At 43.3% G+C, this 24,165-nt stretch overlaps 2 protein-coding genes across 4 annotated transcripts; one reads left to right on the top strand and one right to left on the bottom strand.

Moving 5' to 3' along the window:
- Positions 1 to 1,619: 1,619 nt before the first annotated feature.
- On the bottom strand, positions 1,620 to 10,223 carry LOC112235301 (proto-oncogene c-Fos). Of its 3 annotated transcripts, XM_024403724.2 has the most exons (6): positions 10,163 to 10,223; positions 6,152 to 6,274; positions 4,940 to 5,094; positions 3,881 to 4,120; positions 3,417 to 3,524; positions 1,620 to 3,212 (listed from the first exon to the last, which is right to left on the bottom strand). In XM_024403724.2, the coding sequence occupies exons 2-6, from the start codon at positions 6,198 to 6,200 to the stop codon at positions 2,463 to 2,465; spliced, it is 1,302 nt and encodes a 433-aa protein (XP_024259492.1). In that variant the 5' UTR covers positions 6,201 to 6,274; positions 10,163 to 10,223; the 3' UTR covers positions 1,620 to 2,462. The 3 variants fall into 3 exon arrangements, with proteins under 3 accessions (XP_024259492.1, XP_042177298.1, XP_042177300.1); XM_042321364.1 differs by lacking the exon at positions 10,163 to 10,223 and having other exon boundaries at positions 6,152 to 6,575; XM_042321366.1 differs by lacking the exons at positions 6,152 to 6,274; positions 10,163 to 10,223 and adding an exon at positions 5,191 to 6,145.
- A 2,090-nt stretch (positions 10,224 to 12,313) lies between these two features.
- LOC112235302 (proto-oncogene c-Fos) lies at positions 12,314 to 15,256 on the top strand. The gene is made up of 3 exons (XM_024403725.2): positions 12,314 to 12,622; positions 13,289 to 13,504; positions 13,660 to 15,256. Exons 1-3 carry the CDS (start codon positions 12,494 to 12,496, stop codon positions 14,422 to 14,424), a joined length of 1,110 nt encoding a protein of 369 aa, XP_024259493.2. The 5' UTR covers positions 12,314 to 12,493; the 3' UTR covers positions 14,425 to 15,256.
- The last annotated feature ends 8,909 nt before the right edge of the window (positions 15,257 to 24,165 follow it).

The raw sequence follows: 24,165 nt of genomic DNA, 5'->3' as shown, positions 1-24,165 counted from the left end.
ATGTGTACCAGAGGGCTCTACACTGAGGACAAGGTATGTGTACCAGAGGACTCTACACTGAGGACAAGGTATGTGTACCAGAGGGCTCTACACTGAGGACAAGGTATGTGTACCAGAGGGCTCTACACTGAGGACAAGGTATGTGTACCAGAGGACTCTACACTGAGGACAAGGTATGTGTACCAGAGGGCTCTACACTGAGGACAAGGTACGTGTACCAGAGGGCTCTACACTGAGGACAAGGTATGTGTACCAGAGGGCTCTACACTGAGGACAAGGTATGTGTACCAGAGGGCTCTACACTGAGGACAAGGTATGTGTACCAGAGGACTCTACACTGAGGACAAGGTATGTGTACCAGAGGGCTCTACGCTGAGGACAAGGTATGTGTACCAGAGGGCTCTACACTGAGGACAAGGTATGTGTACCAGAGGACTCTACACAGAGGACAAGGTATGTGTACCAGAGGGCTCTACACTGAGGACAAGGTGTGTGTACCAGAGGACTCTACACTGAGGACAAGGAATGTGTACCAGAGGGCTCTACACTGAGGACAAGGTATGTGTACCAGAGGACTCTACACTGAGGACAAGGTATGTGTACCAGAGGGCTCTACGCTGAGGACAAGGTATGTGTACCAGAGGGCTCTACGCTGAGGACAAGGTATGTGTACCAGAGGGCTCTACGCTGAGGACAAGGTATGTGTACCAGAGGGCTCTACACTGAGGACAAGGTAGTGTACCAGTTTTGTAATTCACATAATGTTTACCACAAAAACAAACAAAAAATATATGAATACTGTTATGTGCATCTTTTGATAATAATCTAAATAATTATATATTTTTTGGTATTCACAGACTTCACCCTCCCTACACCTCTGATGAATATAACAGGACACCTGTTCAATCCCCATGCACTGAAAAACCATGTTGCCGATGGATACGGAGAACACCAACACATTAACATCAACACGCCAGAGGATATACCTATTGGACTTGGGGCATGGAGTTTATCTCATATTTAGATTTTTTTTTAAATTATGCTTAGCCGCTAAAATCATAATAAACACTGACAACTAAAACATTGTTGTTATTGTTATGCTGATTATTAAAAAGGAAACACAAAAGTTTATTTGTGGAACCATTAATGAGGGTCCTTTGAAGAACTTATAGGGGTTCCCCCACAGTTTAAATTTGAAGAAACCCTAAAGCATCCACCGGGAACCTTTTCTTTTTAGGGCTATAACAGAGATTCAATGACGAGATACAACTTCATTAAATTATGAATACATGAATATCCAATGACGTACAAAGGCAACGACTATTATGGTTGGCCAGTCCGAGTTAACCAAGCTAGTTGGTGACGTTATCAGTGAAGACCTGTCCATGGACCTGGCGCTGGTTAGTGAAAGCCTATGCTTGTCTCTTTTTGTTGTTGTTGACGTTTTACAGTTTCTATGTTGAAATTATTGGATTATTTGTTTCACGTTAATTATTGGGCTAGCTATCCTACTGGCACGGGAGAGATCGCGTTTGTAAAATGATACATCGTTGTACATGTCGTAGAGGCAGACGGTAGATTTATACAACTCCCTCAAAGCAAACAATCCGTATACAGGGTCCAAACAACCAGTTTTATTATTTTATTTGTCTGTGTTACCAACAATTAGTCAAAACTTTTTAAGGTAAAAAAATAAACTATGTCATAAAATACATCTTGATAAAATACAAGGTGCTCTGTTTTCATGGAAAACCAGAAAGAAATGTCACTTTACAGTAAAAATGATGTCCACATTACTCAAACTGTAATTTCACCTGTTAATAAGACACAATCTGATATCAGTATCCTCACAAACCACAGTCTAGTTTCACATTTATATTTAAGGATGGAAAAACAAAGATATAGCACCCCTTTTTAATCAAATGGTATGATTTTGCATGCATTTAATTTTGATACAAGGACAACAAATAGATATATTTTTCAAGAGCGTGAACAGCCCTCACAGGTGCACCAATATATATAGATCTTCCATATATATATATATATATATATATATATATATATATATATATATATATATATATATATATATATATATATATATATGGAAGATGTTGATACTGTTATAGTCACAGTAACCATTTAATTTGGTGCTAAAGGTTAAATGTTAACAAAACATCATAACAAGCACAACAAAACATCAGGGGGGAGGTAGATGAATAGACCATAGCTTATTGGTTCAATATCAACCTCAAGGGCCGTGTTTCTCAGACGCAGATTAAGCCTAGTCCTGGACTAAAGAGGCACTTTCAATGGAGAATCCTCATTGAACACTGCTTTTTTAATCGAAGACTAAGGCTCAATCTGTGAGTAGGGGAAACTAGCCCTATATGTATATGTCCCACCAGTCCCATAACAGTGTCACAAGGTCAACAGTGTGGGAGAGTTCAGATTACCGTTCATCAAATCAGATCTACCACCAACACCTCATTTGAGGGTCTCAGAGCTGGAGTTGCAACTCCTGTCCCCGCCAAAGAGTCTATCTCTGTGTAATTCAAACTAAACACAGAGCGGTAACTGCTACAGGTAGGACTGTCACTGGAAGTCATCATCGTGGGGGTGCAGAGGGGCTCCAGATTGTTGGCCACCGACTTGTACAGGGTCTCCCAGTCTGAGAGGCAGAAGGGGCCTCCGAGGAGGTCGATGTCGGGAACAGACGGGGCAGTCTCAGGGGCCACAGCCATGTTGAGTTCCAGGCTAGGGACCAGGTTGTCTAAGTCATCCCGGTCGAAGTTTAGGTCGTCCATGGGTTCTTCCTCAGCGCTGGAGCACAGCAGGATGTTGGAGTTACCCAAGATGGCTGACGCAGAGATGGAGATGTTCGAGGGAACCACAACAGTTTCCATGTCCTGAAGCGAAGGAGTGTCAGACACATTCACTAGTGTTGCATTTCCCTCTGGGAGTTGGAGTTTGTCTTCATTCTCCAAGATGGAGAGCAGCTGGGGGGAATCCGGAGGGTCCTGGAGCATGCGGTCGATGTCATCGGCGATGTCTTCGTCGATGTCTTCCTCCACGTTGTTGTCTTCAGCTGCGGCTAGTTTGCAGGCTGGCTGGTGGGCGGATAGGATCTGTTCCAGACTCTCTTTCTCTTTCAGGAGGTGGGCTATCTCTGTCTGCAAGGCCTCTTTGTCCTCTTCAAGCTGATCAGTTTCCTATAAGGAGAGAACCACACATTAATCAATTACCATGTTTATGAAATGCCAATTTAAAAAAAGACGATACATGGTCAAGTAAGAAGTATAGAGAGCATCAATCACTTTAGGTTAAAAAAAAAAGTTTTTTTAAAAACCCATTGCAAATTCATTCTGCTAAGCATCTCCGCATGACAGTTTGACATGGGAACAAGGTGTATTTACGGCTTGCAGGGTGTCGGTGAGCTCCCTCCGTCTGTTGCGACACTTGGCCGCTGCGACTTTATTCCTCTCTCTCCTGATCTTCCTCCTCTCATCCTCTTCTGATGTAGCCTGGATCAGTCACAACAAAAGAGAACACTATAAATGCATAAGGAATCTTGCCAATGCATCACTTGGACCCTTAAGGCTAATTCAATATTTGGCAAAAGGGAGCCTTAAAATAGCCTATACATTTTTTTGTGATGCGGTGTCAGAAAATATCCCATGGTTGCTGACTGTAGACTTTCCTTGGCTAGGCTACACATTGAGTGAGTAACAAGCTCGATACTAGACCTCTAGAACACTGTGTTTATGCTGCACCATTGGCACAGTCTATCCAGTCACGTGCACACACAGCACATTCGACCATTCAGGACTGCATATTAAAAATTATATCGAAATTGTCCATGATATAAAACACAGCTTACCTGTTTTTTCCCTCTCGTGCTGGTGGATTGTTCCGTGTTCCCTCCCGCTCTTGAAGATGACTGGGTTGCGCCATGAGCTCTTGTAGGCTTTGCGCTGCTGGAAGGGGAGGAGGGGGAGGCAGATGCTGAGATGACGGTGGTCGGTTGGACCATCCACTGCAGATCCGAGAAGGCTGAGATCGCAGTCACTGTAGGAACAACGGCAGACTGCCGTGGACAGTCTGTTTCACCGCAGACATTCTGCAAAAACAACACAAGGAATGTTGAATCGATTAAATCTTAATAGACTCCGATGACATGCGTGGTTGACCTTTCCAAAAAGGGCGTGATGTGCATCAATGATTTGGTTATAGCACAATTGATGTTGTATCTATAGCTAAGTATGTACTCATTTACAACATCAATAATTAGGGTTTGATGTCACGCAATTTTTATTTTATGATTCAAGGGGAAACGTATTGAGGCCAGGGTCTCATTCACAAGAGTGCCCTGATCACAGTAACACAACCGTAAAAACACGACAGTCCATCTCATGTTGCCAATAAAAGCTAAACCAATCATTATCATCACAAATCATCGTCATCACCATCTTCATGATGATCACCATCCTCATCATCTATTGGCATGACGGCATCATTCAAGTCTTCAATGATCATTTGGTAAACATGGACCGCCTATAGCGCTCCAGGAATGTCAGGAATTTGAAGGTGATCAGCCAACAGTCTGACGACGGTGGCATGTAGGCAGGCCTATATGGTACCTTCTCAATAAGGGCTTTTTCAACAAGCCATAAACATCTGGATAGGCTGTGTGTCGCAGTAACGGAGCTGACATTGGAGCCTACATATTTTCTATCACGATCGGTTCACGGTCTAGTAGGCAAATAGGCTGCAGATTCAGAATCACTCTAAATTAATATGCAATAAAAAAATATATATATAAATGATTGATTTTGCCACAAACTTAATGCAACACAGACACAATTAACATTTCCAAATAATTCTCCAACGCAATTCCAAGCGGGTTTTTTCTTTTTTTCTATTAAGAATCCATTCGTACCTGAGACGTGCTGCTGTCTATTGATGATGCGCTCGTGAGTGAGCTTGGAGACCGCTGACTGCACGCGGGTATGTCTCCGGTAGGCGATGCTAAACTGCTGCTGCTGCTGCTGCTGCTGCCGGACGAGCTCGAGACATTGTAGTTTGGGCTCGAGTCTGGATACATGATGATGTGTATCAATAAAGCATAAAAACAAATCACTATTCCTCCTATATTATAGGCTATTATCGACCGCGCTGCTGTTCAATCACCTCTGTGCATCACTTTTTCTGGGTTCTTTCACGTGAATGGTAGTTGGTGCAGATAGTGGAGCGCGCCTCCTTTTATAGTGAGCTGGAATTTTATGAATGAAATCTGTGTGGAGAGAACGTACCATTCCACAAAGAGAGAAGGGTGTTGTTGGGTAGAATCAACAGGCTTGTTTTATCAATGGAGCAGCAATATTAACTATACATTTTAACTGAGAGTTGAGAGCAGTCTAACTGTTATCCAAATTAATTAGGCCCACTATTAAAATATGACCAAATGTTTACATATTAAGCACCCCTCTTCAAGAAATAGATACCTACTTTGTAACCACCACCAACGTATTAATGATCTACGTCACATCATATAGCAACCTACAGTATGCAGCATTTGCATTAGGCACGTTAAAGCCTACGTTCCTTTTGTAAAAAATAACAACATTGTTTCGTAATACACACATGGCCACGTTTCAGATCATACACTGAACACATATGTACCACGCTATATATAGCCTATATCTCTAGGCTGTTCCTATGGAAAACATGTCGAATGAAATCATCTGCCAATCGTATCATTTCATATACACCTCCGACCTTAAATGTCCTCCAAAACACAGCAATCTTGTGTAGGAGACTATCCACACAGAATCCACACAGAATCTAGTCTTCTAATATTTAATACACCTGCTATTTGTTTTAATCATTTTAATAACACTTGTATTGTTGTCGATATCTGAATAGCAGGCGGGGTTTCTGCATCCACTCATAGCATAACCATACGTGTGTTACAGATGGACATCGTTCCATGTTTAAATAGAAAGGACATTGAAAATAGATTTCTTGAGGGTTTGCCAACTATACACACCTGCTACAGAGACGTCTCTCTGTAATTATTTGTGAGATTAAAGCTGTGATTATAATTATTACATATTGCCTAAACTTGACAAATACTGCTCAAGCAACAGACCTGTCGCTGCAGCCAGAGAACCAATCAGAGTGGAGACCGTTAGGACCATATATGGAGTTTCCGTTCACAGGCCGCCTTGAGTGTTGAGCTAAGTGGACCATTCAAACACTCCCTAGAGAAAAACTGAAATAGACAATGAAATGAATCCGTGTCAGTCATTCATTCTATTAAAGTCCTAACTTTTAGAATAGGCTACATGCATATTATAATGATTCAATCTTATTCTTGCAATATTTTTCTCCAGGAGATGGAGTGTATCATCGAATATGTCTACATCCCATAATCAAATTGTACCCTGTTCCTTATATAGCCTACACTCTGAGGAAAACAAGGTGCTATCTAGAACCTAGGAGGGTTCTTTGGCTGTCCCCATAGGAGAACCCTTTGAAGAACCCTGTTTGGTTCCAGGTACAGGTTTCTACATGGAACCAAAAAAAGGGTTCTTACCTGGAACCAAAAAGGGTTATCCCATGGGGACAGCAGAATAACTTTTGACCAAGGCCCATAGGGTAGTAGTGTACCACTTTGTAGGGAATAGGGTGCCATTTGGGACACTTTCCTTGCTCAGATGAATGGTCTTATTCTCAACAGCTTCTTTAAGAATATTACTGGCAGCATGTTTTGCTCCCGAGTGGCACAGTGGTTTAAGGCACTGGATCTCAGTGCAAGAGGCGTCACTACAGTCCCTTGTTTGAATCCAGGCTGAAGCATATTTGGTGCGGCAGGGTAGCCTGGTGCTTAGAGCGTTGGACTAGTAACCAGAAGGTTGCAAGTTCAAATCTGCCTAGCTGACAAGGTACAAATCTGCTCCTGTCATTGAAAATAAGAAATTGTTCTTAACTGACTTGCCTAGTTAAATAAAGGTAAAAAATAAACATCTGGATGTGATTGGGAGTCCCATAGGGCAGGGCACAATTGGCCCAGTGTTGTCCAAATGTTTTTAAAGTAGCATATCTGCCTGATCAGTGGCAACCACTGATCAGTGGTTGCCAAACTGTGGCAACCACTGATTTCAATATACTCCAGATTTCAATATACTCTTGAATGTTGTAATAGTAGAATGCACAAGGTGCAATTTAGAAATTGGGTAGTGCATCAATCCTGGAAGGGAGGCCTGAATGAAAAAGGTCTAGATGTTCATTACAATCTCTCTCTAGACGGAACAAGGCTGCTATGATAAGGACCGTGTGGAATGGGCATGAGATATGGCTCAGAAAACATACCTCGATCCAGAGATGGGAGATAGCAGTGTACTCCTAATTATCCCATTATCCCGAATGACGAATCAAGAGAAATACTGCTAGTTTTGAATGATAGATCATTTGTACATTTCTTCATATCCTTTGCTAGTTAGTGAGTTATCAGCCCAGTTATAGATCATTTGTACATTTTGTTCATATCTTTTGCTAGTTAGTGAGTTATCAGCCCAGTTACAGATCATTTGTACATTTTGTTCATATCTTTTGCTAGTTAGTGAGTTATCAGCCCAGTTATAGATCATTTGTACATTTTGTTCATATCTTTTGCTAGTTAGTGAGTTATCAGCCCAGTTACAGATCATTTGTACATTTTGTTCATATCTTTTGCTAGTTAGTGAGTTATCAGCCCAGTTATAGATCATTTGTACATTTTGTTCATATCTTTTGCAAGTTAGTGAGTTATCAGCCCAGTTATAGATCATTTGTACATTTTGTTCATATCTTTTGCTAGTTAGTGAGTTATCAGCCCAGGTACAGATCATTTGTAGTCTGCAATGGGGGTGTGATTCCTTCCTTCAAGAGCAGAAAACATATGTATTTCTATACATCTTTGAGAAATGTTTTTTGTTTTTGTCTTAAAGGAGCAGTGTTGTATTTTGAGACAGGCTTGATTAAGCTAAGTAACCAATAGGCAGAAGGTATCATCATTTGTCTGATTCTATGTAATAATGGTATGGGGATAATGATGCATTTTATTTAGTAAAGTGGTTTCATGCATCAAACAACATAATTTTCAGTCACCTTCTTGCCTGAAGGACAAGTGCATAAACAGGTTCATGTCAAGCCCTGCTTGTTTTTTTCTCTCCAAAGTCTCATGGAATGTAGGCATTGAACACCACTCATTGGCTGCTACTGTAGGCTGAACGATAGAACAGCTATTTCCATTTTAAAATGTTATGGGATGCATTTTCTCCATTGTTTTTTGATGGTAGGCCACTCTGGTAGGCCTACGTTATGATCAAATAGCCACAGAATCCTACTTGACCAATGTTAAAACTGTAACTTAAAGTGGGTACAGCCTCAGTGTTCACAGTAAATGCACACTGGAAGTTGCACATAATTTTCACAATGCTCAAGTTTGCACTCAGCAGACCTGAAATTTGCTCAGTGATTAAAATAAATGAGAGGGAACATTGCTTGGGAGCAGTTGTTGGGGGTTAACTGTCTTGCTCAAGGGCAGAATGGCAGATTGTTTCACCTTGCCGGCTTGGGGATTCCCACCTGCGACCTTTCGGTTACTGGTGGTTAGAGCGTTGGACTAGTAACCGGAAGGTTGCAAGTTCAAAACCCTGAGGTGACAAGGTACAAATCTGTCGTTCTGCCCCTAAAGAGGCTGTTAACCCACTGTTCCTAGGGCCATTATTGAAAATAAGAATTTGTTCTTAACTGACTTGTCTAGTTAAATAAAGGTAAAATATTTAAAAAAAATTGCTCTTAACTGCTAGGCTACCTGCCAAAAGAGGGTATGCCTCGTGTTTACCAGCAGCCATGTCCCCTGTTTCACTCTGGTCACTTAAGTGTGAATGTGAGAAATGCTTTGAAAGGAGTTCTATGTTTAGATCCAAACGCCTGTTAGGGTCTACAGATGACATCATTGGCATTTTAGGCAACAAACCAGGCAGATGAAATCGTTGAGCAGACCCTTGTTGAAAGAGAGGTCTGAATAGGGAACTGTTTGTGCACTATTGAATAGAATTGAGAAGCAATTATTCAAAGGAAGGACTGATTACATCCCGCTTACTTTTAATTTGCATTTATGGAAAGGCAAATTCTGATTGATTACGCTTATGGGAACGCTCACAAGGAATCCTTTTACTTCGCATTTTTTTCTATTAAAACTCCCATAAAACTATTTCTAAAATTGATATATGATGACAGAAGAAAATAAATCAAGCATTTTATATTTTGTTCGGCAAAAAAATGTGCTTGCTCTTGTGTATAACCATTTGGGGGAAAAAATCATTGATGGGAGAGTATAGCCTAACCTTGTTTAAAACCTTCTTTACAACTTCTACGTATGCTATAGCCTAAATAAATTGCATTTGACTCTATGTTCATAAACAAACATCTGAAATCCCCTCAAAATCAAGTCCGATGTTGTGTATTTCGAGTCTGCCAATCACTCTGGCTACCTAAATAAACAGTGATCAACTAACCATGCGTTGCATTCCACCGCTCCGCTCTGAAAGACCGCTATGAAAAACCAGAGCGTCACAGACGCTAAGGGGTGGGGCGTTGCCGGGACAACGCAGAATGTTCAACAAAACAGAAACCAGGGCAACACGGCCACTGGGGAGGAGAGGGAAGGGGGGCGGGGAACCCTCTTCTAATATATAGGCTACTGGTCTATGAGAGTGATGTTTTTTTTAAACTATTTAAGAATGTTTATCAAAACTTTTGCAGAATAAATAAAGTTTGTTATGAAGCCTACACGGGGAGGTATATTTTTGGATCTATTTTAACTTATTCAGGACTTGTTGAGTCAAAAAATAAACATGGAATTGAATCATCATATATAATATAATATAGATAATATATTAAATATGAGACGCACAGTGCCTTCAGAAAGTATTCAGACGCCTTGATATTTTCCACATTTTGTAACGTTACAGCCTTAATCTAAAATGTACTAAATAGTTTTTTTCCCCCCTCGTCAATCTACACACAATACCTCATAATGATGAAGATAAAACAGGTTTTTACTTATGCAAATATCACATTTAAATAAGTATTCAGACCCTTTACTCAGTACCTTGTTGAAGCACCTTTGGCAGTGATTACAACCTGGAGTCTTCTTGGGTTTGACGCTACAAGCTTGGCACACCTGTAATTGAGGAGTTTCTCCCATTCTTCTCTGCAGATCCTCTCAGGCTCTGTCAGGTTGGATGGGGAGCGTCGCTGCACAGCTATTTTCAAGTCTACCCAGAGATATTAGATCGGGTTCAAGTCCGTGCTCTGGCTGGGCCACTCAAGGACATTCAGAGACTTGTCCCGAAGACACACCTGTATTGTCTCGGCTGTGTGCTTAGTGTCGTTGTCCTGTTGGAAGGTGAACCTTCACCCCAGTCTGAGGTTCTCAGCGCTCTGGAACAGGTTTTCATCAAGAATCTACTCTGTACCTGTTGTTCCACTTACTGCCACGCCCTCCCATCACCTCACCTGGATTCCACAGGTAGGCCCAACAGGTACAAACATTACCTTGGGCCAAAGTACATGCGTAGTCTAGGAGATGTTGTTGGCTTCAGTTGCCTTGGGCCAAAGTACATGCGTAGTCTAGGAGATGTTGTTGGCTTCAGTTCAGCGGCTGTTTATTATGATTTAGCCCTCTGTTTATGATCTGCACAATAGTTCCATAAAGCTTTTGTTTCTATGCTGTAAATGAATTTATGGAATTCACATGACTGGGCAGGGGTGCAGCCTGGGAGGGCACAGGCCCACCCACAGGGGAGCTAGGCCCACCCACAGGGGAGCTAGGCCCACCCACAGGGGAGCTAGGCCCAGCCAATCAGAAGTTATTCTATTCTATACGCAGGTTATTGGTCCGTTGTTTCAGTTATAAGTACTACCTTTGTGTTGAATCGGTTCACACTGGTGAGGTGCTTTAGTATCTTCTCAATGACTTAACTGAAATCGGATGTAATGTGAAACGCTACATAGTCCTTGGGGACCCTCCTTAACCGAGGACATAACATATTTGGTGAACAGTGGTTTTACTTTATGTTTTCACCCTATCACAAACCTTAAATCTTACCTTAACCAATCAGAATGAGGGCCTAAATTGAACTCTTAACTTTAGAAATTTGATGTTTGGAGAAATGGGATGATACAGAGCATCAGGAACAACCCAGGGTGTGAAAAATGTGATGTTTGGAGCAACTTTAAAACACACACACACATTCACTCACTTAATTTGCTCACATACACATAACATGCACACACATTTATACTGACTCTACACACATGCACACACACTCACATAGAATCATATATCCTGATGCCTAGTCACCTTACCCCTATACATATCTACCTCCATCACTCCAGTATCCCTGTACATTGTTATTATGGTATTGGAACTGACCCTGTATACAGCTTCTTAATTTCTTGTGTTCTTCTCATTTCTTATTTTTATTTCTCGTGTGTTTATGTTCTACCATGTGGTCTTTTTTTGTGCTATACTGATTACTGCATTGTTGGATTTAGAGCTGGCAAGAAAAGGTATTTCACTGTACTTGTGCCCGTGACATTAAAACGTGCAATTAATTCTCACTTGAAACATAGTTTATGTGTTTAATACGCGAAATTACACATTCTGTTATTAACATCTGACTCCAGTGTGATCTGTCCTTGCAATTTGTAGTCTATGACATTGCAGATTTAGATATATGATACTTTTTCACAAAGTAGTTTGGATATAGTGAACTATTCAATATTATGAAGGTGTTCCTATGGTTTGGTGTAAGGCCATGTATATTTTTCAGAGTAGCTACCCCAACACTGGTTGTCGTTACATTATAATGTTATGCTACTGTCGGCCAATTGTAGCTGATCTCAGGATAGTTTTGGTGTTTCCAAGCAGGGCACGCCCATTTAACAGGATACACCATATAAGGTAAATTACGTCGACGGGATCTCCTTTTGGAACATTCCATTTCTTAGGAATGGTAACTTCGATGTTCCAACTTTTATATTTTTTATCTTATACAATAAACACACATCAAACGCACGTTAAATCACATATTTGAACTATTCTACACTATGCAACGTGTTACGAGTGTCAAAATGAATATTTAGTATGTTTTAAAACTGTTGTTATGTCGTGCTGCTCATGGAGGTACGATCCATGTCTACGTCATGAGTGTTTCCTCGCCAGTCGGGTGGAAAACTATAAAAACCCAGCGAGCTGTCAGAGTCGGCAGTCAAACTTTTAGCAGCTAAAAAGAGAACGCAAAGATACGAACTAGACTTCAACACAGGATCTCTATCAACAACAGCTAACCTGCCAAAAGGGATCACTTAACTTTGACAACTTTATCCGACGCTTTTTGGATTTTGCCGAGTTTCTTCGTGATCTCCTGAAACGATAATGTACTCCGCTTTCAACACAGATTGTGACTCCTCTTCCCGGTGCAGTACCGCTTCTCCTTGCGACAACCTGGCTTACTACAACTCTCCTGCCGGATCTTACTCCACTATATGCTCTCCGCAATCTCAGGTACGTTGATCGATCAATTATGGCATATTTCCTTAGTTACAATGTCATTGATAACTGTACTACTAGTCAGCGCTTGACTTGGGAAGGAGCTCACCAGAGCTGAGTATCGACACCTCAAATGTAATACTGTTTGAGTTCAACGCTCCTGTACTCCTTTATAGAATATTAGCTCGAATGTATTGTGGAACTCTCGCAGATAAATTTTATAAACCGCATCAGCACCTACTTCAGTTCAAGTCCAGCACTGATACTATAGTGTATTAACATTACAGTAATCCTTTTTTTTACTGTAATTCTATTAGATAAACAATAACATGTTAGGCTATAACAGTGCATGAAGTCTCCTTATAGTAGCCTAGCTGTCGAAGCGTAATAAAGCATCAGACTCGGTTCTGCTCTGCAACACTGACAACATACTCCTATAGTTAATTCATTTAGCGAGGAAACTCCAGTGAAAAGTTCTGCGTCGTAGCTTACATCAGGAGGGATATTTATAGACCGTATGGCTTTTTAATAGACCGACCAACTGGCTTCATTCATATGCATGAAGGGACGTGATGCGGTGCATTGCTTCAGCAGCATCACCCACCCACCCTAGTAGCCTACCCTGTCTGGATAGAAATGCTCCTGTATTGACTACTGAATTCTCTCCTCATTCTGGAACAGGACTTCACAGACCTGACTTCAGCGTCCAGTGGATCCTTCATCCCTACTGTCACGGCCATCTCTGCCAGTCCAGACCTGCAGTGGATGGACCAGCCGCTCGTATCCTCCGTGGCCCCTTCTCACAGAGTCCATCCCTACAGTGCCAGCCCCCCAACCTACACTAGCGCCATGAGGAACAAGGGCCACAGCTCTGGGCGCAGAGCCAAAATGGAACAGGTAAATATCTTAACTGATCTTAGACCTGATCTAGAAGCATTGTATAATTATTCATTTGGTTTTGAATATGGAGAACAGTGCATGTAGGATTTAATGATGACATTGCATTCAAAGATGGTGGGGAATTCATTTTCTTCTATTTTTTTCTTCTACAGCTTTCTCCTGAGGAGGAGGAGAAGAAGAATTTCCGTAGAGAGAGGAACAAGCAGGCAGCAGCTAAATGTCGCAACAGGAGGAAGGAACTCACCGACACTCTGCAGGGTGAAACTGACGAGCTGGAGGACGAGAAGTCCGCTCTCCAGAATGACATCGCCAACCTGCTCAAAGAGAAGGAGAAGTTGGAGTTTATCCTGGCAGCCCACCAGCCCATCTGCAAGATCCCCTCTGATATGGACACTGTTTTCCCCTCCCACTCCTACGGGGTCTCCATCCAGCTGTCTCCACCCCAGCCTCAAAGCATGGTCTCCAGCTCCGTCTGCTCTGCAACTCCCCTCACCTCCATTCCGTTGACCGCCAGCTCCAACCTCTCAGCCTCAATCTTCTCCAGCAGCCCCCTCCTGTCCACCGTCTCCGACGTCAAGATGGCCGACCTGGACACAGCCTGCCTGGAGGAGTCCCTGTCTCTCCTCGTCAAGACGGAGATGGAGACAGCCCGGTCGGTGCCCGATGTAGACCTTACCAGCTCCCTGTACACCCAGGACTGGGAGCCTCTCTACAGCACAGCCAATAATGACTTTGAGCCCCTGTGCACCCCTGTGGTCACCTGCACCCCAGCCTGCACCACGTACACATCTTCCTTCGTCTTCAGCTATCCAGAGGCGGAGGCGTTGCCTACCTGTGGCGTAGCCCAACAGAGAGGGAGCAGCAGCAACGATCAATCCTCTGACTCCCTCAGCTCCCCTACACTCCTAGCCCTGTGAGCAGGAGAACCCTAGTCCCTCAGCTCTGACTACACTCCTAGCCCTGTGAGCAGGAGAACCCTAGTCCCTCAGCTCTGACTACACTCCTAGCCCTGTGAGCAGGAGAACCCTAGTCCCTCAGCTCTGACTACACTCCTAGCCCTGTGAGCAGGAGAACCCTAGTCCCTCAGCTCCCCTATACTCCTAGCCCTGTGAGCAGGAAAACTATAGCTGTGTCCCAAATGACACCCTATGACCTAGTTAATTGCTTTTTTTGTCCCATAGGGCTCTGGTCTAAAGTAGTGCGCTTGGGGGAAGGCACATTCTTCCACACAACACCATTTCCTCTAGAGCACATTTAGCACTTCCCCCATGTACAGTACCAGTCTGTGGTGACTGCAGAATGATCGCAGAGATATGGACTTGGACTCACACAACCAGGAAGCAAAATATATTTGTTTTGTATGGACTATAATAGGCTATTACTTGCCTCTTTTGACTATGTAGCTGATTAAAGCATGTTTAACTAATAAAACCAATAGTTTGGGTTTACAAAATAGTTGTTTTTTATGGTGCTAGATAACAGTTGTTTCTGTGTTCAGAGCAATAGTTATCTTGACCTGTTTGTTTTCTGGTTGATGGAATGTGAGCTTCTTGTATGTTTGTGATATTTAATAATAATCATGTGCTTGTCTAGCCATGTCTGGTTGGTCTCTCCTAGTATGAAAGTTTTCTGTGAAAACGTTTTTCTTTTGTGAAATTTCAAATTATTTTTATACTACAAAGGACAACCTTTGTAAAATGTTTAAAAAAAATAAACTGTTGAACGAATAAAATATTATTAAATTATTTATTCACGTCTACCTATAATTTAAAAAATACACACAGACAAATCATCAGTTTTTGCACTGAAATGTATAACTAATTACACTTTATATAGACTATGAAAGTGAATGAGTTTTCTATAGGGGGCAGTTACACAATTGTCTAAAATTGGGTCATTATTAATAACGTAGTGGTCTGCACCTCTCCGTGCGCTGTTTATTGTTCCATGGCTCTGTTGCCAAGGTTGACTCCACGTCAGAGCGCTCTGACGTCTGTGCGTGCTTAAACGTTCTTTTTTATTTAACTTGACACCGAACGCGGTCGCTGTGACGTTCTTTTCCGTGCCCAAATATAGATATTGCTGCCTCAACCTACCCAGCTAGAAATGATTTCTGGAACATATTTTTGCGTGTTGAAGTTCAATCGAATTGGCAATCAATTATTTTGCACTTTACAATCTGTTTCCTCGAGCAACTTTGTCTCTAAAATGGTGAATATTGACATCTTCGATCATGCGTTCGGCTACTAGGGATAATAGCGCCTCTAGGCAAGAGATTTATGTTTACAGCAAACCGCATGTGGAGGTAATTTATTAGGAATCCAGCTAAATAATGAAGATGGTCTATTTTCTAATATTTCTTCACTCATTTATGAAGCTCATGCTTTAGGCTACAGTCAGTAGGACTAGATGCACGTCTGCTTTATATAGCTACAGCCTAGCCTACTACTGTAACAGATCTATACGTCCCAGTCAGGAACACAACGTGCCATGTCGGATAATATTAGAGCAACAGCTACAGCTTTCGCATGATCAAACGACTGGATTTTTGTTTAAGTCCACCTGCAGAATGTTTAGGTCTATTTCTGACCCTCTAAAAGGGATTTATATAATGTTGCATAAAGATCAGAGGGGGCGCAAGTTATGTGAGAATGGCTGGAAGTGGGTCCAGGGAGGTATTCCCCGTTAAGTAAATTGGAGAATGTAGCATTTTTCAAACACTTGAAACAGCTTTTTCCTGCAATCTAGAGTCATAATCATTATTCTTAATGCTATATATATATATATATATATTATTACATATCTAAGCACACCTTTTGAGCTGTCTGTATCCTGACTTGTGGTTCTTTATTAAAAAAACAAAATATGCTTCTCTGCATCTCTGCTAAAATCTGGGTAAAAGATTGAAAGGAATTTCATTACGTTTAGTTATTGCCTGCTAAGATAGTCAGACAGTCTAGCTACTCTAATTTGATTGATAGCCTGAAATGGTTTCTTGGTAATATGCATTTAATTTTTTGTAAACAGGACAAATATGAGGAACACCTCAGAACAGGGTTGGAGAGACCTGGTGTAAACCTACAGGACAGTAGCTTTCTGGGAACAGGGTTGGAGAGCCCTGGTATAAACCTACAGGACAGTAGCTCTCCAGGAACAGGGTTGGAGAGCCCTGGTATAAACCTACAGGACAGTAGCTCTCCAGGAACAGGGTTGGAGAGCCCTGGTATAAACCTACAGGACAGTAGCTCTCCAGGAACAGGGGAAGATCCCTGGTATAAACCTACAGGGTATCTCTCCAGGAACAGGGTTGGAGATCCCTGGTATAAACCTACAGGACAGTAGCTCTCCAGGAACAAGTTGGAGAGCCCTGGTATAAACCTACAGGACAGTAGCTCTCCAGGAACAGGGTTGGAGAGCCCTGGTATAAACCTACAGGACAGTAAGCTCTCCAGGAACAGGGTTGGAGATCCCTGGTATAAACCTACAGGACAGTAACTCTCCAGGAACAGGGTTGGAGAGCCCTGGTATAAACCTACAGGACAGTAAGCCTCCAGGAACAGGGTTGGAGAGTATAAACCTACAGGACAGTAGCTCTCCAGGAACAGGGTTGGAGAGCCCTGGTATAAACCTACAGGACAGTAGCTCTCCAGGAACAGGGTTGGAGAGCCCTGGTATAAACCTACAGGACAGTAGCTCTCCAGGAACAGGGTTGGAGAGCCCTGGTATAAACCTACAGGACAGTATCTCTCCAGGAACAAAGCCCTGGTATAAACCTACAGGACAGTAGCTCTCCAGGAACAGGGTTGGACAGCCCTGGTATAAACCTACAGGACAGTAGCTCTCCAGGAACAGGGTTGGAGAGCCCTGGTATAAACCTACAGGACAGTAGCTCTCCAGGAACAGGGTTGGAGATCCCTGGTATAAACCTACAGGACAGTATCTCTCCAGGAACAGGGTTGGAGAGCCCTGGTATAAACCTACAGGACAGTAGCACTCCAGGAACAGGGTTGGAGAGCCCTGGTATAAACCTACAGGACAGTAAGCTCTCCAGGAACAGGGTTGGAGAGCCCTGGTCTAACATTTGAACAAGAGAAGAAAAGTTCTCAAGAAAATGGGGCTGCTGTTGGTCTATATTTGAAATGCTGTATTTGAAAGCAGAAACCTCTACACTATGTCTACTAGTCTGGGCATAATGGACAAAGTAGGGCCACAGGCAGATATAACAGTGAACTAGAGTGATGGTCTGAGTAAGAAGACTTCCGATTTAAGAGCAAAGCTATGTTTTATTGAATTATTCATACACCCCACAAACCTACTCTAGTTTCCTCTGATGCTGGTCTTATTAAGGTATGCAGGCCACACAGTCTGGTCACACTGAAGAGAATGTCTCTTCATTCAAATGGCAAACTAGGAACAGCAGAGAGTTACTCAAGCATTTATAAAACAAACTAAACTAAATGAACAAAAGCCAGAAGAAAACGGACTAGGACAGCAAAGTTGCAAGCTCAGATTGCCCCTAGGAAGTCTGTACCAGGGTTGGGGTCAAATGAATTTAAATTCCAGTCAGTCAATTCAGAAAGTAAATCAAATTCCACTTTTCCCAATTGAAAAGCATAGAAGAGAATTGGACTTTCAGTGCACATCCTGAATTGACTGGAATTTAAATGCAACTGACCCCAACCCTGGTCGGTCCCATGATGAGTAGGAGGTTGATAATGCTATACTTGACTTTGGAGTCCATTCTGTGGCGCCAGTCCCTGTCATTACAGGTGGCAGGTAGCCTAGCGACCCTATCACTACAGGTGCCAGGTAGCCTAGCGACCCTATCACTACAGGTGCCAGGTAGCCTAGCGACCCTATCACTACAGGTGGCAGGTAGCCTTGCGACCCTATCACTACAGGTGGCAGGTAGCCTAGCGACCCTATCATTACAGGTGCCAAGTAGCCTAGCAACCCTATCATTACAGGTAGCCTAGCGACCCTATCATTACAGGTGCCAGGTAGCCTAGCGACCCTATCATTACAGGTAGCCTAGCGACCCTATCACTACAGGTGGCAGGTAGCCTAGCGACCCTATCATTACAGGTGGCAGGTAGCCTAGCGACCCTATCACTACAGGTGCCAGGTAGCCTAGCGACCCTATCACTACAGGTGGCAGGTAGCCTTGCAACCCTATCACTACAGGTGGCAGGTAGCCTAGCGACCCTATCATTACAGGTGCCAAGTAGCCTAGCAACCCTATCATTACAGGTAGCCTAGCGACCCTATCATTACAGGTGCCAGGTAGCCTAGCGACCCTATCATTACAGGTAGCCTAGCGACCCTATCATTACAGGTAGCCTAGCGACCCTATCATTACAGGTGCCAGGTAGCCTAGCGACCCTATCATTACAGGTGCCAGGTAGCCTAGCAACCCTATCATTACAGGTGCCAGGTAGCCTAGCGATTAAGAGTGTTGAGTAAGTAACCGAAAGGTAGACTGGTTTGAATCCCATGAGCCGACTAGATAAAACATCTACCAGTGTGCCTTTGAGCATGGCACGTATAAGAATGATGTAAATGTGAATCCCATATCATGATCCACAGGCCATAAAAGAGGAAGAGTCGGGTGGGATTTATTTATTATTCACCCTTATTTTACCAGGTAAATTGACTGAGCACATATTCTCGTTTACAGCAGGAAGAGAGGGGATGAATGAGACAATTGGAAGCTGGGGATGATTAGGTGGCCATGATAGGCCAGATTATGAATTGAGGGCCAGATTATGAATTGAGGGCCAGATTATGAATTGAGGGCCAGAGGGCCTATATATCACACATCTCTGTCACTGCAGCGTATCATTTTACTCTCATGTACTGATGTACTCTCATCCACCTCCTTCCTACCCCAGCACCAGCCATCTATTCAAACCCATTCGCTCATTTCCTATGTCCCCTATATTTCCCTTGTATATACTTAAACGGAGGCAGTTTGCTCAATGACTGTGACTCAGGAAATGCTTTTGTGCGTGCTCTAGTGAACGTAGAGGAGGGCGGGTCGGTAAGAGGAAGTCGGCAATCACACACTAAAAGACGCAATGTACTGCTCTCACTGACTGTTCTGTCATAGACGCACCCTTTTGTGCAATAGTTACAAAGACATATGTTTCACAGTGGTTCTTTATTGCTTCACCTGATCTCTATCTCCTTATTGTGTATTCTTCCAAAGAACCACACTCCAAAACTCTCTCAGAGAAGTTTAATGATTGATCCAACTGTTAAGGGTTAAACTGCACCAATATTTTTTATTTATTTGATTTATTTCACCTTTATTTAACCAGGTAGGCAAGTTGAGAACAAGTTCTCATTTACAATTGCGACCTGGCCAAGATAAAGCAAAGCAGATCGACACATACAACAACACAGAGTTACACATGGAGTAAAACAAACATACAGTCAATAATACAGTGGAAACAAGTCTATATACGATGTGAGCAAATGAGGTGAGATAAGGGAGGTAAAGGCAAAAAAAAAGGCCAAGGTGGCGAAGTAAATACAATATAGCAAGTAAAACACTGGTAGATTTGCAGTGAAAGAATGTGCAAAGTAGAAATAAAAATAATGGGGTGCAAAGGAGCAAAATAAATAAATAAATACAGTAGGGAAAGAGGTAGTTGTTTGGGCTAAATTATAGATGGGCTATGTACAGGTGCAGTAATCTGTGAGCTGCTCTGACAACTGGTGCTTAAAGCTAGTGAGGGAGATAAGTGTTTCCAGTTTCAGAGATTTTTGTAGTTCGTTCCAGTCATTGGCAGCAGGGAACTGGAAGGAGAGGCGGCCAAATGAAGAATTGGTTTTGGGGGTGACCACAGAGATATACCTGCTGGAGCGCGTGCTACAGGTGGGTGCTGCTATGGTGACCAGCGAGCTGAGATAAGGGGGGACTTTACCTAGCAGGGTCTTGTAGATGACCTGGAGCCAGTGGGTTTGGCGACGAGTGTGAAGCGAGGGCCAGCCAACGAGAGCGTACAGGTCGCAGGGGTGGGTAGTATATGGGGCTTTGGTGACAAAATGGATGGCACTGTGATGCATCCAATTTATTGAGTAGGGTATTGGAGGCTATTTTGTAAATGACATCGCCGAAGTTGAGGATTGGTAGGATGGTCAGTTTTACAAGGGTATGTTTGGCAGCACGAGTGAAGGATGCTTTGTTGCGAAATAGGAAGCCAATTCTAGATTTAACTTTGGATTGGAGATGTTTGATGTGAGTTTGGAAGGAGAGTTTACAGTCTAACCAGACACCTAGGTATTTGTAGTTGTCCACATATTCTAAGTCAGAGCCGTCCAGAGTAATGATGTTGGACAGGCGGGCAGGTGCAGGCAGCGATCGGTTGAAGAGCATGCATTTAGTTTTACTTGTATTTAAGAGCAGTTGGAGGCCACGGAAGGAGAGTTGTAATGGCATTGAAGCTTGCCTGGAGGGTTGTTAACACAGTGTCCAAAGAAGGGCCGGAAGTATACAGAATGGTGTCGTCTGCGTAGAGGTGGATCAGAGACTCACCAGCAGCAAGAGCGACATCATTGACATATACAGAGAAGAGAGTCGGTCCAAGAATTGAACCCTGTGGCACCCCCATAGAGACTGCCAGGGCCCGGACAACAGACCCTCCGATTTGACACACTGAACTCTATCAGATAAGTAGTTGGTGAACCAGGCGAGACAATCATTTGAGAAACCAAGGCTGTCGAGTCTGCCAATGAGGATGTGGTGATTGACAGAGTCGAAAGCCTTGGCCAGATCAATGAATACAGCTGCACAGTATTGTTTCTTATCGATGGAGGTTAAGATATCGTTTAGGACCTTGAGCGTGGCTGAGGTGCACCCATGACCAGCTCTGAAACCAGATTGCATAGCGAGAAGGTGCGGTGGGATTCGAAATGGTCGGTAATCTGTTTGTTGACTTGGCTTTCGAAGACCTTAGAAAGGCAGGGTAGGATAGATATAGGTCTGTAGCAGTTTGGGTCAAGAGTGTCCCCCCCTTTGAAGAGGTGGATGACCGCAGCTGCTTTCCAATCTTTGGGAATTTCAGATGACACGAAAGAGAGGTTGAACAGGCTAGTAATAGGGGTGGCAACAATTTCGGCAGATAATTTTAGAAAGAAAGGGTCCAGATTGTCTAGCCCGGCTGATTTGTAGGGGTCCAGATTTTGCAGCTCTTTCAGAACATCAGCTGACTGGATTTGGGAGAAGGAGAAATGGGGAAGGCTTGGGCGAGTTGCTGTAGGGGGTGCAGTGCTGTTGACCGGGGTAGGGGTAGCCAGGTGGAAAGCATGGCCAGCCGTAGAAAAATGCTTATTGAAATTCTCAATTATGGTGGATTTATCAGTGGTGACAGTGTTTCCTATCTTCACTGCAGTGGGCAGCTGGGAAGAGGTGTTCTTATTCTCTATGGACTTTACAGTGTCCCAGAACTTTTTTGAGTTTGTGTTGCAGGAAGCAAATTTCTGCTTGAAAAAACTAGCCTTGGCTTTTCTAACTGCCTGTGTATATTGGTTTCTAGCTTCCCTGAAAAGTTGCATATCACGGGGGCTGTTTGATGCTAATGCAGAACGCCATAGGATGTTTTTGTGTTGGTTAAGGGCAGTCAGGTCTGGAGAGAACCAAGGTCAATATCTGTTCCTGGTTCTAAATTTCTTGAGTGGGGCATGTTTATTTAAGATGGTTAGGAAGGCATTTTTTAAAATAACCAGGCATCCTCTACTGACGGGATGAGATCAATATCCTTCCAGGATACTCTGGCCAGGTCGATTAGAAAGGCCTGTTCGCTGAAGTGTTTTAGGGAGCGTTTTACAGTGATGAGTGCAGGTCGTTTGACCGCTGACCCATTACGGATGAAGGCAATGAGGCAGTGGTCGCTGAGATCTTGGTTGAAAACAGCAGAGGTGTATTTAGAGGGCAAATTGGTTAGGATGATATCTATGAGGGTGCCCGTGTTTACGGCTTTGGGGTGGTACCTGGTAGGTTCATTGATAATTTGTGTGAGATTGAGGGCATCAAGCTTAGATTGTAGGATGGCCGGGGTGTTAAGCATGTTCCAGTTTAGGTCGTCTAGCAGCACGAGCTCTGAAGATAGATGGGGGGCAATCAGTTCACATATGGTGTCCAGAGCACAGCTGGGGGCAGAGGGTGGTCTATAGCAGGTGGCAACGGTGAGAGACTTGTTTTTAGAGAGGTGGATTTTTAAAAGTAGAAGTTCAAATTGTTTGGGTACAGACCTGGATAGTAAGTAGGACAGAACTCTGCAGGCTATCTTTGCAGTAGATTGCAACACCGATGCTATATGCTACCCTGTAACCCTGCACCAATATTGAGGCTACAGTCTACCTGCTAACCCTGTACCAATATTGATGCTATAGGCTACCCGCTAACCCTGCACCAATATTGATGCTATAGGCTACCTGCTAACCCTACACCAATAACCCTGCACCAATATTGATGCTATAGGCTACCTGCTAACCCTGTACCAACATTGATGCTATAGGCTACCCTGTAACCCTGCACCAATATTGATGCTATAGGCTACCCGCTAACCCTACACCAATATTGATGCTACAGGCTACCCTGTAACCCTGCACCAATATTGAGGCTACAGTCTACCTGCTAACCCTGTACCAATATTGATGCTATAGGCTACCCGCTCACCCTACACCAATATTGATGATACAGGCTACCCGCTAACCTTGCACCAATATTGATGGTATAGGCTACCCGCTAACCCTGCACCAATATTGATGGTATAGGCTACCCTGTAACCCTGCACCAATATTGATGCTATAGGCTACCCTGTAACCCTGTACCAACATTGATGCTATAGGCTACCTGCTAACCCTGCACCAATATTGATGCTATAGGCTACCCGCTAACCCTGCACCAACATTGATTCTATAGGCTACCCGCTAACCCCGCACCAATATTGATTCTATAGGCTACCTGCTAACCCTGTACCAACATTGATGCTATAGGCTACCCTGTAACATTGATGCTATAGGCTGCTAACCCACCAATATTGATTCTATAGGCTACCCGCTAACCCTGCACCAATATGATTCTATAGGCTACCTGCTAACCCTGCACCAATATTGATGCTATAGGCTACCCGCTAACCCTGCACCAACATTGATGCTATAGGCTACCTGCTAACCCTACACCAATATTGATGCTATAGGCTACCCGCTAACCCTGCACCAATAATGATGCTATAGGCTACCCGCTAACCCTACACCAATATGGATGCTACAGGCTACCCGCTAACCCTGCACCAATATTGATGCTATAGGCTACCTGCTAACCCTGCACCAATATTGATGCTATAGGCTACCCTGTAACTCTGTACCAATATTGATGCTATAGGCTACCCGCTAACCCTACACCAATATTGATGCTATAGGCTACCCTGTAACCCTGCACCAATATTGATGCTACAGGCTACCTGCTAACCCTGCACCAATATTGATGCTATAGGCTACCCTGTAACCCTGCACCAATATTGATGACATAGGCTACCTGCTAACCCTACACCAATATTGATGCTATAGGCTACCCTGTAACCCTGCACCAATATTGATGCTACAGGCTACCCGCTAACCCTGCACCAATATTGATGCTATAGGCTACCCTG

The sequence above is a fragment of the Oncorhynchus tshawytscha genome, linkage group LG05 (assembly GCF_018296145.1).
Source record: "Oncorhynchus tshawytscha isolate Ot180627B linkage group LG05, Otsh_v2.0, whole genome shotgun sequence".
In the NCBI taxonomy this organism is placed as follows: Eukaryota; Metazoa; Chordata; class Actinopteri; order Salmoniformes; family Salmonidae; genus Oncorhynchus; species Oncorhynchus tshawytscha.
The sequence above is the reverse complement of the archived record's forward strand: the minus strand, read 5'-3'. Positions and strand labels throughout refer to the sequence as shown.